General features: G+C 35.4%; 1 protein-coding gene across 3 annotated transcripts in view; it reads left to right on the forward strand.

Moving 5' to 3' along the window:
- LOC149529680 (uncharacterized) overlaps positions 1 to 16,268 on the forward strand; it is a 196,810-nt gene that overhangs the window by 101,491 nt on the left and 79,051 nt on the right. For 2 of the 3 annotated variants that reach the window (XM_089808610.1, XM_089808609.1), the window contains 2 exons: positions 4,194 to 4,229; positions 6,910 to 6,955. In XM_089808610.1, the coding sequence (XP_089664736.1) occupies positions 4,194 to 4,229; positions 6,910 to 6,955 (82 nt within the window). Of the gene's footprint in view, positions 1 to 4,190; positions 4,230 to 6,909; positions 6,956 to 16,268 lie in introns of all 3 variants that reach the window. The other variant, XM_089808608.1, reaches the window with a different exon arrangement.

Genomic DNA, 16,268 nt, shown 5'->3' on the forward strand with positions numbered 1-16,268 from the left:
ACAATATTTTGCATCATTAACCCAGATGCAGAATCTCTTTGTGTTTGTGTTCGCTGTGGGTTTATGTGTGGTGTTTGTTTTGTTGTGAGAGAAAAGATGAATGCAGTTTTTGGGTTCCAACCCGTTCATACACAAAAACAGTAGAAAAGAAAATAAAGCAAAGATAGTTTGCAGAGTCCAACCTCTAATCTCGATATTTGATAAAATAATAATAAAATTTTGCTTCTCCTACTGCTGCTCCCTGTGGACCCGACCTGTCTCCCTTCCTGCACTTATATGTGGTCCCAAAACCTTGTCTTTTCTGCCTTGTTGTTTGTTGAATGTCGAACACTTTGTCTTTACCTGCTGAAATCTACCCTCTGCACATCCACCCGCCGAAACCTGCCCTCTTTTGTCTTTACTTGTCGAAACCTGCCCACCCTAAACATTCACCTGCCGAAACCGTCTGCCCTGCCAAAGACTTTTGAAAGGCACTTGTACTTGCGTAGTATCTTACCTGTGTTATACCTGGTTCAAACCTGCGTAACACAGTAGTGTTTGCTTGAGGATTCTTCTTGGATGCCGCTAAACCCTGATTAAAATCAATGGTACTGTTGTTGTCCTTAAGTTTAAGGCAAAATCTTCATTGAGCACTCAATGGAAGAAGCTTTTGCTGAGAGAAAGTGGGTGCAGTTAATTGCTGTGTACTTTGATAAGATAAAATGACAGTCATCAAAACACTTGGTAATGTTTGTTCAGTTGAAATCAAAACACTTGCAAAGAAAGTGACAATTTAAATGGCTATTATTAATACTAATTTTTTTATGTTATATAATTGTAAAAAATGTGTTTTATGCTCCTTTCTCCATTTAAAAATTAAAATTGATGGCTATTTTAAATGTCTCCATGTGTGTTTTTAACAATATTTTAAGAAATTATATTTCAAATGTTTGTAAATTTGCTGAGTTTTTGATTGAGTAAAATAGGTCTTGAAGGGGCCCTAAAACCCTATACAATAGATCTAAGGTTTAAGCCATAAAACCCATCAGCCAAAAACAAAACAAAACAAAATGGGCTAGCACAGAGACAAAAAGTCAGCCAACAAAGGACATCGCTTAAAAGACAACAACAAACAAAACAGGAAAAAGCAAAGACTAGACATAGACCACAAGACAAAAAAGATCCTTTAGGCCATGTTCTTCAACAATTCTGCAGCTTGCAGCTTGAGCTGATCCATCCTCTCAGCAGCCTTTTTGATTTGCTTAATCTATGTAGCAATTGCAGAAGCCAGCTTCCTGGTGCTCAATCTCGTTCATTTATCTGGTCCACTCTGGCTATCTCGAGGCTCCTCCTGATCTTCAACAACTTTCACAATGGCTTTATCCCCCATAGAGCTCTCCTTGCTGATGAGAAACTTAATGTGTTCGTTGGAAGCCTTCAATATTTTATAGCTTTCATCAGCAATGTTTTCCAAAGTATTCTCAAGACTGGAAGTTCTATTGTCAAACTCAAGAACCTTTGCCTCCAACATATAAAAAGCAGCCATATCCATGAGAGCCAGTGTTCACCCCGTCCGCATCCACATTATCAGTATCCTTCTGATTACTGATTTTATTTTCCATGGAGTTCAACCTACCCTTTATGTCAATAACTTCGTAAAAAAGTCATTTAATGGACCTGAAGTTGTCCAGAAGGCTATTCTTGGCATTATTAAGGTCATCCGAATTTGGCTCTTTGCTGGAATCACTTAAAATCAACATTGAAGGATCAATGAGCTCCCTGAGATCAGCTTCACCCGTCTCCTCACCTCTAACCTCTATCTCAATCTTCTCCCTGGCAATACCCAAGCACATAGAATTCATGTCAAAGTTTTTCCACATAGTCTTCCTCGACTTAGGTGGCGTATCCTAACATGGGAATTATCAGTATTATCCAACAGAGGGTCTTGAAATAACACGAGAGACTTAGTGGTTTTCTTTTTACCTTCTCTGTCAGGGTTCTTTATGCCAATCTTAGAAGACTCCCTCACAAGCTCCCGGGAAAGCTTCACAAGAGAATGAAGAATGCTTTTCTTCCCGTCTCTATTAGGGGTTTTCATAACATTCTTTTTCTGTTTTTTATTACCCCTGGCCAAGGAGTCCTTCTTCATACTCCTGTCCAACTCCTTAATGTCCATCTCCATGTCATCATCCTCTTCATTAGACTCCTCATTCGAGGAGATAACCACTTTGTTCTTTCGTTTTTTAGACAGGAGCCCTTAAATTCTTTCTTCGCATTCTTCATGGGGCCTTTGGGGTCTTTACCTTTGCTCTTGTGAGTGGACACTTCCATATCCTCTGGGTGCATATCTTCATTATCCTCAATTTTCAAGCAATCCTGTTGAGACTAGAGTCCTCAAACTTTGTCTCTGACTCACCTTTATCCTCAATGATCTTCCCCACAAAGTGAACCATGATATATTCATAAATTACGAGCATTAAACCATCATGCAAAGGGCAATTAGTTACAACTATTTCCCTAATCCCATGGATACTAGAGTTCATAGAAGTAAAGAGATAAAAACGGAATAGAAATCTTGATGGCATGCCTAAAATGGTTCAAAATCACAAACTGATGGGTGTAGACACGAGAGAATCTACCATGAAGTGTAATGTAATACACAATAGCTCGCAACACAAATCTCCAGAGCTTTTTAATACGACTCAGATGGTAATAGGTTTTACCTTCTTTGATTAAGGCATCAAGGGAAATTCTCCACAACCTTTCGATATTTTCTTGTCTCTATAAAAATTCTTCCCCACAATTGAGATGCTAGTATCCTTGGAGATGAGGTCTTCTGTGATAGTGACGGTTTGCTTAGAAACTTCTAATTCGATATTTTCTTGTCTCTATAAAAATTCTTCCGCACAATTGAGATGCCAGTATCCTTGGAGATGAGGTCTTCTGTGATATTGACGGTTTGCTCAGAAACTTCTAATGTCCGCTCATTCCACCCCTTAAGGAACAACTTAGTAACCTCAGGTTTTGCTCCATGCAATCTCTCCATAAAAGGGGTAAGGCCTTTATTGTGTAGGATATCCCACACCTTGGTCCTCCTCCGCTATTTGTGACGATTGGTCGGCTCCCTTCTCCTTCATTGACCACCCATATCGCTATCACACCAAGCACACAACTCCTTCAACTAGAAACATAGGTAATTCTTGTAGGAAGCAAATTGGATTTGTGTCGTTATGAAGAACAAGGTTTTTAAAATACCCAGAAAATGTGCGAGGAAAAGGAGGAATTTTTGCTAATCCCGTCCTTGCAATCCTTTTGACGCCTCCTAATCATAAATCCATCACACCGGAGTACCATTGTCCTCATTAGGAATAACTCCATCCTTGTTGTATATCAAATCATAATTAATGCATGACATGACCTCCGTAGGTAATGCCACATCCCCTTGTCACCTCATCCTTTGGTTGAGTCTGACTGCCACATTGGCTATAGAGTCAGCAACCGTATTTGACTACTGATAAAGATGAGAAACAAAATCGCTATCTAATGTATTTAGGATATCCATGGTCTCTTGAATTATGTTATCAATGGTCCATGAAGGTTTAGATATCCCTTTTAAACAATTTATGATATTCTTAGAATAGCCTTCCACCCAAAGTTTACAAATTCCAAGGTCCTTAGCCAGTCTAGCAGCTTGGAGGGCCCCCATTGCCTCTGGATAGTGGTTAGTCTGATTTCCCAAGGGAAGTGCCACAACGGCAAGATAGTGACCAAAATGATCTGTTATAACTTCCCAGCACCCAGCTAGCCCAGTATTAGTAAATTCGCTGAGTTATTGCCAATTTTTTTGCTGAATTTTTGGTGAGTCCTGAATTTTTAAAGTTTTTTGGGCCAGCCGAGTTATTGCTGAGTCCGAGCTTTTCAACAATGATTTGAGGTATTGCATCACTTACAAACTTTATATCTGCTGTTTTGAAGGGAAAAATGATTTGATCCAAATGAATGAGTTATAATTACATTCAATCCTTAAATTACTTGAAAAATGTGGTATGGGTGTTAGTAGTACTGGTTATGTGCAAATGTTGTTCAAAGGAATTCAGTTACAAAATTACAAGTTTTTTGTTTCAGATTAATTTTGACTGGTGTCTTCTTTACCCATCACTTACTAATGTATTTTATTTTGTTGTCACGGATGTAATTTATTTTGTTGTCAGCAGGGCCGAGGTATTCCTATTGTACATCGAATAATTAAGGTATAATTCAGACACATTCTCTTTGATAATTACCTCAGAAGGATCTAGGTGGCATATATGGTGTTGCTAAAAATTTAGTCTGCACATGTATAAATCGACTGTACTAGACTACAACTAATTCCCTTTCAAATTATGTTTTATTTGGTCAGCTTGGTGTTTATTTATCCTTTGAACTGTCATATTTTTCCTCCCAATCAAGCAATTTCATATGATCCTTGCCAAGTTTAATTTGTTGATAAGTTCTAATGCAATGTTTAACTTGTTCTGAAGTTGGATTTTTTCCTTGTTTTCAATTTTTCCATTTGAGGGGTTCAAATTCGTTTTACTTGCTTTCTCCTTGAATGATTAATATCATTTTCCCTCAATTATTAACTCTATACATTGTAAAGCAGTTGCTTTTCTTTGTGATGATCCTCCTCATTTGATAACACCAATGGAAGTCAAAGACTCAACATAACATTTAAAAAAAAAATTCTTAAAGACTTATAAGTTGCAATGCAAGCAACACTGATTTATTTATATACATGAATCATGCTTTCAGCCATTATTTGATTACTTAACAAACATTTCTTAGTTGTGAAATCTTAGTCATTCTGAATGTAGATGCATATATCCATCCTAAATACAAGGTTATGCTCCTTTGCTTGAATTCCCAAGAGTGTCATTACAATCAGGATTCAAAACATAAACAATTTTCAAGAATGAAGATATAAGAAACCTTTTGAGAACATAATCAGACCAAACAGAAGAGAAGTGTTAACTTTCACCAATAATCTTTTTATCGTGGAGGGTTTTCCACCAGTCTTGTACTACTGCAAGATTCATTTGTTAGCTCCTTTGTTTTGAACTGCAGCCAAATGTGGTATCCCAGAATTACTCAATGCATATGGTAGATTCTGATTAACAATCAAGCATCATCAAACCCCTGCAGTTGTATCGGTGCCTCTAAGTATAAGGGGTAAAAACCAGACTGAAATAGGGTAGCATATTGCATATCAGGTGTATCTGCCCAACTATGGTGGCACACTCCTAACGGAGCAACTAATCCCGTGTCAACTAACTTTCCATCTTAAAGGAGGTTCATTTAATTATCGACCAGCGATATATGTATTTGGATGTTATTGGCACTGTATGTGCAGATAAGTATTTATAGTTACTATTGAATGTGAAAACAGTAACACAAGACAATAACAATAAAGGAAATTTAACACCAATTCTAATCACTTATTAGTTTCTGTGGGTGTAACCAGACAGGTGTGGCTGCGTGTGAACAGACTAATGAGCTACAGTGATCTAATTATTAAAGAAATTGTCGTTACAATGAAACTTAACTGAATCTATCATTAACTAATTTAATTGAGTACTGCAAAGTAAATGAAACTTATACCTAGATTAACTGGTAATGAACAAATCACATTACTAATATGTAGAAATATAATAAATGAAACAACCAATGAATCTACTCTAACCAGGGGGTCACTTCTTCTTAAGTGGCCCTTGCTTGAGGGATCGTAACCTTGAATTAGTGTAGAATTTTAACTCAGCTGAAGGTAATCATCCACTTGTATTGAATAGTACTGGAAATTACAAATTGTGGTATTTTATATTGACGACTGTAATTTAGGAAAAATTTGATAACATTTGTATTACCACTCTCTTAAGACTATCCTGGATTTTATAGAAAAATCCTAGAAGCAGGAGTCATAAATGCCATTAAAGTCGTATGACATACATGTCATTCTTTGGAGAGATATGACATTCTAAAAGCCTAACAGCTACTTCATCTTAGCTACAAACGTGGAGTCTGAAGAGAACTCAGTCATTCAATCATGGATCATTCAAATTTGTAGGATCAAAATTATCACCCGTCAGATGATCACTGTCAGTTCATAAAGTCTTCATTTCTGTGTGTATAGAAATAGCAGGGGAAAAGTCATTTTGGTGAGGGCAACATCATCAATCATCAACTTCGACTACTCATTTTGGCAGAAATAACTACCCACAACTGTGTTTCATCATTTCCTCATTTGAAGCTGCAGGTTAGTTGAGAACAGAGAAAATACACAAACATACCAATTTAATCCTAAAACATCATATAACTGGAATTAATCACAACATCACACAGATTTATAGATATGCAATATGCCATTGTAAGACACACACACACACACAGAGACACAGACACAGACACAGACACATACACATACACACACAGACACAGAGACAGACACACAGACACATAGACACAGACACACACACACAGCGCCACCTCTATGTGTGTGTGTGTGTGAAAGTTTACCATAATATATTCAAGTATGAAAAGGTCTTAATAAATTTTGCGAAAACAACATGAAACTAACCCAAGAAACTTCAAAGAACAGATTTTCAGACTCATCAGTTGTCCCCGTAACTCAGTGGAATATAGCTTGGTAGGCAACAATTGTTTGTATACCATAAACATGCATATTAGAAACTTTGAAAGCTTCTTTTTAACCTTTGGGGGTCTACCTTTTATCAGGCATGATTTTGTTCACCAGCTTAATTTGAATATAAGTAGTATTTTGACTTATGGAATTTAAATGATGCTTGCAGAATTGATGTTGGATAGAGACATTTCAAATGACAATTAATGTTTTATTTTAAATATTTACTGGGACTAGTTCTTCCCATTGATGTCTAGGTACATGAACGAGAAGGTGCTAAGGATTCTTATTTTCTTACTAAAGGTAATTGGATCACCTTTTTAATCATTTAATAATCAGGGATTTTTCAACCACATAATATATGTTATCAAAGATAAAAATATGATAGATTTGATTGATATGCATTTCATTTGGCATACAAAAGATTGGCTCTTAGTTTATGGGCTGAAGGAGACCTTGTGTTGTTAGAATCATAGTTGAAAATATCATTTTGGCAACTTATAACCCAGGGCAAAAACAATTATTGGGTAATACTGGAGAGAAATTGACAACTTATTGAGAACTTGTGGATCCAAATTTGCTTGAAAAATCTCTTAGAATTCATGTCAAAACCAAACAAATTTCTTTAAAATGCTGCAAATCACTTTTTTATCCTTCAAACCCTTTTTTCCTCTCCCAAACACCAATTTGCAAACAAGTTAATGTGAGATGAGTGCTTTTTGGGCCGTCAGTCCCTATTAGCAGACTGCAGCTGATATTTAGGCAATGAATTTGTTTTGTTTGGTGATAAGTTTGCAAAATCTCTTCGATATAAATCTGTGATAAATTTATGTAGTTTACTGCCGCCCAAAACTTTTCCCAATAAGTTTACTTATCATAGAGAAGTCCGTGTTTTTTTTCTCTATAATTAGAATAATGTAATGTGTACAAGAACTTTGTGGAACTTGAAGCTAGTTATGGATAGTATCCTATAGTAGATCAAATCTAACTTTATTATATGATTGCATATGCCTTGCCTGTGGCTGTAATGACACTATCCATTTAGAAGTCACAGCACGCTCAAGCAGTATTATTTTAGATATTTATAAAAGGTTTCATTGAATACTATGTGCCTCTTTCATTATTTGACTGGTCATTTCTTATTTCCTATTTGTTGCATTAATCTCTGCTACTAAAGTTTATTTGGTTTAGTAGCTATTGGAACATACCCTCAAAGGAATTTCTGGTCTTAGGCTTTCTATTATTTATTGAACTTTTTGTAATCTCTATCAAAAGTCTACTTTTGTTATAGATTTAATAGTTTTATGAGTCATTTGACAAGCGGTAAAGCTTAGTCACTCAGGGAGCCTGTCTACTGCTACCCTAATTTGCTTGTGTTGGAAATTTTAGATAAGTGTACCAAATTCAGTGACATAAGGTTTATCATAGGTGTCATGATTTCAGAACTTTTTAAGTTGAGACCTAAAGAAGTGGCTGAATGCTACTGTTTTTCTTTTCTTGTACCTTTCCAATATATATACATTCTCATATCCTTGTAGGTTCTATTCCTACCAAAGTGATATGCACATGGATTGCTATGGAATTTTTACAAGGTTTTATCTATTAGGAATCATTATTTGTTACTATAATCGTTTTTTTCTAAGTTGCCAGTTCAGATTTGGGTTTGGATGCGGGTTCGAGATTTGGGTTTGAAATTTGGTCAAGATTGTTTTGGGGTGGGTTCGAATTCATTTCGGGTTCGTCCATATAAAAATGTATGTTTTATTTATGCATGTATGTATGATAAGTATATGTATATGTATGCAGCAGAAAATAAGTTCATACACCACTATGCTAATAGTAAAGCAACATAGCAATATACACCACCATATATATAGATTAGTGTTGTAGTCCAAATAGCATATGTTTTCTCTTTGTAGCCTTTTTTGTGGTCTATTTTAGGGTTGGAGGATTGGATTGACTAAGATGGACCAAAAAACATTTTAACAAAGTAAAAAAATTCGATTTTTTTGGTAAAACTGAGCCTGGGTCCTGCTGCAGATTTGGCAATTTGATAGAAACTGCAAAATTTGTCTCAGGTTCGTCTAACAGAATTCAGACAGACTTTTGCAAGAATATGATAAGGACCAGACTTTTGCAAGAATGGGACCAGACTTTGGGCTTGCCAAGGAAGAATTTGGTAACATAGGTTTTTTTTGAAATAGAGGTATTGTCCTCTATGTTGTAGTTTTAAGTAACATAAATGTGGTTGTTGGTGATTATTTAGCATCCGTAACCATTTTTTCTTGTTTATTTGCATGTTTGTCTTTAAAACTTATCTTTACCACAAATGTGAACTACGAGTGCACTTTTGCAATTAAGGAAGATCTTTCATTCCCAAAACAAATCTTTACCATAGGGTTTTCGTCCTAGGGTTTTGTGAAACAAATTTTGTCAACTTCCACTTCTAAGGTTTCAAGAAAATATCCAGAATGCCCAAATCAGCCTTCTCAACCAACTTTAATAGTTCCCTATGGAGTTTTTTGAAAGTTATATATTAAAACTATTTTTCAAGTTATGATGCTTTTTGCTTCATAAAAGTGCCATTTGTAGAAACCCGAAAACGTCCCCTTGATATTAGAAAATTCATCTATTATCAAAATAGTATTTTTTATTTGTTTAATTAATTCATTAGCCTCTTTCTCTATTATTTAAATAAATTCTTATTTATTTAACTACCTATTTACCGTCTCCTTTTCCACTATTTATTTAATAATACCTTCGTTTATTTCATTATTCATCAATCCTCTTTCTTCTCATCCCACCAATTCCCTCCCCTCACATGGATCAATTTTACAAATTATACAAATTATAGGCTTGTGACAAAGGACACTTGTCTCTTCATTTGACTTTTCCACATTCTCATCTTTACATATTATGGAAAGTCAATATACTCTACATATCACTTCATCTCATCTACTCATTTCCTTTCACCTCTTAACCTCCTTTATCCTCCGTATTTCTTACCTACTCTCTAATCCTAGTGATTCCTATACCAGCTCTTAATCCTAGCCCTTGATTTGCACAAGGACTTGATTAAAACAAGACTTTCTCCTCTCATATGGACCCTATGCAATCTTTCTTACTCGAGATTTTGGAGAACTCATGCCCTAGCATACTTTGTGTGTAATGTCCCCTTCTTGAATAGCTTCTTATATTAGGACAATGTAATGATCCCTCCTAAAATTTCTTTGCAATCTGACTTTTGAACTCTGGAAATTTTTCTTTATTGATTTTGCTACTCTATAATGTTATTAAAAAATATTGATGGAGGGTGCAAGGAAACAATATGCTTATATTATTAAATATATATTTTCATATGATGCCCTTGTCATGTTAGATTTTCATCCTTCCGTTTTCTTTCCATCTTGCATTTGGATTTTGAGATAGATGAAGTTAATATATTCCCTTTTTAGGAAAACCAAATCTGGACATATATGAGATTGTGTCATTTTGAATTTGCCAATATAAACCCTCTATATGCATATCATTGTTTAAATATATTTAATTGTGTAGATATGTTTTATGTTGAGTGAGAATGTTAAAGTGTACTTCTTTGGGGTTCCAGCTAGATATGCCATTCATTACAGACTAGATTACTTCTGATTGTGTTGCCAGATAGTATAAGTTCCATTACAGATTAAATGAGAAATATAGACTTTACATGTCTGATGGAAGTCAACAATTGTAATAAATGGATCAGAATTCATTTAACAATACAAAGTATGATATTTAGTGTTTATGTATCATTCCAGAACCAACTGAAACACATATTCTTCCTGGCGATAAATAATTTTGTCCAGTATAGTTCATATTCTCATATCTCACCAGAACCTTACATCCAGCTGAATGTTTATAAGAGTGAATGCATATTCAGATATAGTTTCTGTTGATCTTTATGGGCATGAATAAATAATAAAATCAATAAATATCTTCTATCTTTTTGTTTCTGATTGCTATACGTGATTCCCTACTTGGGTGGGTATAGTCAATTAAAGTTATTCTTAATCTTACTCCTGCACTCTCCTTATTAAGCTCCACGATGTTCTTAGTTATTTATATTTGATGGGTCTTCAATTCCCAGATGATTTGATACTCTTATTTTCAGTATTATCATTCTAATTCATCCCACCATTCCGTCTAAATATGAGATTATCTCAATCAATAAAAATGAATTGCTAATATCTAAGCATTCACATTCATGCTCCCAGATCACTTGCACACTAATTCCTCTTCGATACCCATTATGGATATTATCGACTTGGAAGTTGATTCCCAAAAGAAATTCCACTGACCACTACCATTCCCCTCTGTAGTATACAGTGTCAATTACCATCATTCTTTAATCAATATGTGCCTCTGATGGTCTGCAGTAGTAACGTCTGGAGCATTTCCAGCCCAAAATATATATATCCTTGATCAGTTTCATCTCTTGTTCAGATGTTTTGACGTCTTCTATTCATATTCCTATCTGTCCATTCCGGCTAATGCGAATTCTGTACTTGCCAACTGGATTTTATGCCTGTGCATGTGAATCCTCCATTTCGCTCCTCTCTAATGGATGCCTGGGTCTTCATATATCTGACATCTAAACTGAATGGTTCCCCTTATCCATTGCTTGCCATCTTCTCTGCCTATTCCGCCTTTTTCCCTACTATCACTCTATTTCTTATATCTGCCCAAGAGGTAAAGGTTGTGTCTTCTCGTTTGATCATTATCATTATATACTGTTATATTTGTTTCTTTAATTTTATGTATTTATATGCTCTTGTATTATATTGAAAGGTTTATCTAAATGTATATTTATATTACAATGATAATAAAATGGAAGAGGATAGATGGCCAAAAGTTGTCTTTAGTGATACACTATGTAAGCGAAAAAGGACATGGATGCAACAAAACATCAAATGGATGAGTAAATGGAATATTCAATTCAATATGTGCCCCACAAATAAAAATAAAATAAAGGTCTTTGTTATGAAGAAATTCTTCAAGAGAAATAAGTGAGATCGGGAGGAAGAAAATATATTATATAAATGAGTTCAACCCCACTTGTGATCAAATTCAAAAAGTGTACATAGGAGCCAACATTTCTTGGAGGGCTAAAACTCTTATCGCTCAGCTGAGAACCAACTCTCACCAACTTTGTTGTGAGACCGGGCGGTGGAAGAGGCCAAAGGAGGCTTGGGAAGAGAGAATTTGCAGACTCTCTGCAATTCTGGGAAAGTGAAAACTGAACAGCACTTTATTTTAGAATGTGAGGCCTACAAGGATAGCAGAGATAAATTTGCGGATACTATATGTGATAGTTCTTGGCATAACCTATTTAACGAAGAGTACATTGAGCAATTGGGTGGGCTCATCATCATCCTACACAAGAAACGAATGGAGCTACTTAAGACTGCTTAAGTTGTCTTGCTGTCCCATAGGCTATTTTTAGCGTCGTGGATATTAAAATTTTATCTATCCATCTATCTATATATTATTTAATCAAATATAATATGTATATATTTGTCTAATAATGTAGAATTATAATATTTGAAATGTTTGGTGCATTTGATTTATTTATTGTTATATTATTTATGTAATTATATCAGACAAATATTTTAACTAATATCATTTATTTATTCACTAATAATTTAATTAGTATATATTTTACGTTTAATTATAATAATATTGATTTAATATAATTATATTCGCCTATGTTATTTTCTTTTCATAGATACATTTTAATTTATAATTAAATTATATCCTAGAAGTAGGGACATTACATTATGATGTTTGAGAGCCATAACTATCATCTTATGACCATTATAATCTTACTGTACTCATATTTTCATACCACCATCATCATAATCCATGCATCAATCAATCACACTCCATTCTTTTATAGCCCCTTGTGCATGTGTTAAACATTTGAGAGCACCATGAAGGTCCTGTTGTGGAATGTCAGGGGTTGCAATACCCCCGACAAAGTTTGTTTGATGAAAAGATGTCTTGATCAGGCCAAACCAGATTTGTTGTTTTTACAAGAAACAAAATTAAATGGTCAATTGTGTCTTTCAAAAGGTGTTTTAGCAAATGGAAATGGTGCTTTTTGGATGTTGTTGGTGCATCTGGAGGCCTAGGAGTTTTATGGAATGAATCTACTGTGGATGTTTAGGTGATTAGACAAGTAAGGAATTGGCAATGGATGTGTGTTGACTCTAAGCAACTGCTTGCAAGATTATAATTCCATAACATTTATGGCCCAAACAACCCATCTAGCAAAAAAGAGTTACTGAGGAACTCTTATCCATTCTTGATATTGATTTAGATTCTATGTTTCTCTTGGGAGGGAACTTCAATGCTATTCTTAGACTCTTGGGTAAAAAAGGTGGTCTAGGATGATTCGGGCAAATTCAGAAGGACTTAAATGATTTCATCACTGATTATGCGTCAATAGAGGTGAATTTAAAAAATGGTGACTTTATTTGGACGAATAGAAGGAGAGGCTTCTCAAATATTGCAGAGAAGTTTGAGAGATTCTTGATAGTAGGAAATTGGGCTGCAACACAATGGTCATGTGTAGCTGAAATATTGCCTATTACAGGATCTGACCATTGCCAATTATTGTCTGTATTCAGGAGGATGCTGTTTTGACAAATGTCCTTTTAAAATTTGAAGCCACGCAGATGTGGGTGGACGGATTCACTGATAAAATTGCAGATTGGTGAAACTCAGTGCCTATAAGATTGGTAGTAAGGCCTTCACATTTTTTTTAAGAAGTTGCAGTTTTTAAAAGAGTAGCAAAAAATTTGGAATAGGGAATCATTCAAAAACATCTTTGTTGCAAAACTTTACATTAAAAAGATGTTAGCTCACTTCTATTCTGAAGTGATAGAAAAAGGCATTGTTGAAGAGGACTATTGTTTTGAGAAATCTTTAAACAAGCAATACTCTAAAATATTTGCAAGAGGAGTTGTTCTGGAGGCAGAAATCTTATGAAACATGGTAAAGGAGGGTGACCAACCGAAACACCCAATTCTTTCGCAACTCAGTGAAGGTGAAACAGTTTCAAAACCAAAACATTTTAATTGAGGATTCAACTTCAAGTGACAATAAACCATAGTAACACGGGGATGTGTCCCCGCGCGCCCCCCCCCGCCCCCCCCCCCCCGCTCCCCCCCCCCCCCCCTTTTTGCCTGACATCTCGGAGACTTCAACGCATCGAAGACTTGGGGACTCCGTCTCTCCATCCCCAGCGGCGCCACCAGATTCCGCCACCTCCACCGAGGATGGGGACATCTTGATATTCACTATTTGCAGATTCGACTATTTATGTTTAATGTTCGATGTTCCAATTCAATGCAATGTTCAAGTATTCACTCTTTTACATCTTTATATCCTATATTGCAATACATATTTTCATAACTAGCATTTTTAAGTACCATATGCATAGATATATTCACCCCTCTTGTCCCCCGCCGCTGTCCCCCCACCGTCCCCCTGTCGTCCCCAAATTAAGGCCCCTCTGTTCCCCCGTCCCGGAAACTTGTCCCCCCATTCCGCTATCCCCCCGTCCCCCAGGGCGGTGTAACTATGCAATATACTTACAGTTACTTCAGACTGCAATTGAGATAAGTGATGAAGTTGTAAGATATATCTCTAAAATTCTCTTATGTGACCTAGCAAGCTTAGAGACAGATTTAGATATTTTCGATATTATCCCTAGTTGTGTTTCAGAAGTCTAAGATGCAATGCTAATGAGCCCTATTTCCAAGGGGGAAGTCAATTTTTCTCTTTTTGATTTGGGAGGTGATAAGGCTGCAGGTCTGGATGGTTTTCCAGTTGTCTTTCAAAATTACAGAATGTTTTTGGTTCTGGCATTTGGGAAGTTATGAAGGATGCTAGGATGGAGGGATTCATACCGAAGAACTTTAACAATACTTTCATAGCTCTCATTTATAAAAAGACTTTTATACACAACTTTGTGGATTATGGACCTATTTCTTTATGTAACACAACCTTCAAGATTACTGCTAAAGTTATATCTAATAAATTGCAAGGTGTTTTGGATGCTATTATTTCCAATGAGAAAAGTGGTTTCTCTCCTAACAGATACATATATGAAGGTGTAATTGTGGCACATGAGGCCATCCATTCTGTTAGGACAATGAAAACAAAACAAATGATGATTAAATTAGATATAAGGAAGGCATATGATGAGGTGAATAGGAGATTTGTGTTAAAATTCTTGGAAAATTTTGGGCTTTGTAGAGAATAGATTTGAGGGATTGAAGGTTGTATCAACATCCGTCACTTTTCAGCCCTTATAAATGGTAGTCCACAAGGTTTCTTCCACTCAAATAAAAGAATAAGGCAAGGAAACCCAATTTCCTTCTTTCTCTTTATAATCATAGATAAAGCTCTAGGAAGATTGATTTCCAAGAAAAGAAGGGACAACCATTGGAAAGGGATAAAAGTTGTTGTTAAGAATAGACCCTAACTCACATCTACAATTTGTAAATGACACATTCTTGATGGGGGAAACTTCTTTTTAGAGAAGCTTGTTGTAATGTCCCCTTTTTCATGAGTGTCATCTTTCAGAGGATTAGCCTATTTCCAAACCCTCATAGGTTAACGAAGTTGTTCATAGGGCCCAGGTTGGTAGAGTTAGAGCCTATCACCACTCCAGGGGTTAGGGATGTTCAAGATTTTTCTTCGTTTGAGTCCGATCGACATATTTACTATTTATAGTAAGTGCCTATTTCAGGTAAACGTAGGGTTTTTATCTTTAGCAGGGCGTGTGCACATCTAGATGACAGTGTTGAGATTGGGTATTGTTGACTGGAGCAATTTTTCAAAGACTTACTATTTATAGTAAGTCAATTTAGGGTTAGTGCTATATTTGGTAGGGCATTTGGACTCATGGTTCGCACAATGATTGACTCATTCATCTGTTGGCTCAGTTTGAGGAACTTATTATTTATAGTATGTCATTTATGCCCATATTGCTATTTTTTGTAGTGCACGTGGACTTGGTTTTAACAGGGTTCATTAGTTGACAAAGTGGAATAAGTTTATTGGCTTGGATTTAAGGTATTAATAAAGAATTCTTTATTGATAATTAATATTAAAGTTTATAATGGCATTAATGATGGATGGTTATATTATAAAGTTATTATTTTACTTTATTAAGTGACTTTCAAGTGTGGGTGATTATATATTATTAGAAGTTAAACCTTTATCACATTATAACCTATTGTTGACAACAAAAGCAATTATAAAGGTTATTTATAAAGTTATTCAATGAAAGGGGCCAAACGACTTTATGGCTTTTGAATGACATTCATTACAAGAGGCTGATCCTTTAAATGTTTTCCTAAGTCAATGTGAGCACATGGTAAAAAAGGAAATGCATTTAATGAGTTAAAAACAAGAAAAAGTGTGTAAAAGCTAAGTGATATTTAAGTTATGAGAAGTGTACTTCTGAATTCTCTTGGAGAATTACAAAAAGCTAATAGAGGAGATAAATGGAATTCATTCTATTGTCCATATTCTTTTTATTAAATATGCTAGAGGAAAATTTGAAACA

Source organism: Cupressus sempervirens, chromosome 11, assembly GCF_028749045.1.
Source record: "Cupressus sempervirens isolate cs-2001-9-10 chromosome 11, ASM2874904v1, whole genome shotgun sequence".
NCBI classification, from domain to species: Eukaryota; Viridiplantae; Streptophyta; class Pinopsida; order Cupressales; family Cupressaceae; genus Cupressus; species Cupressus sempervirens.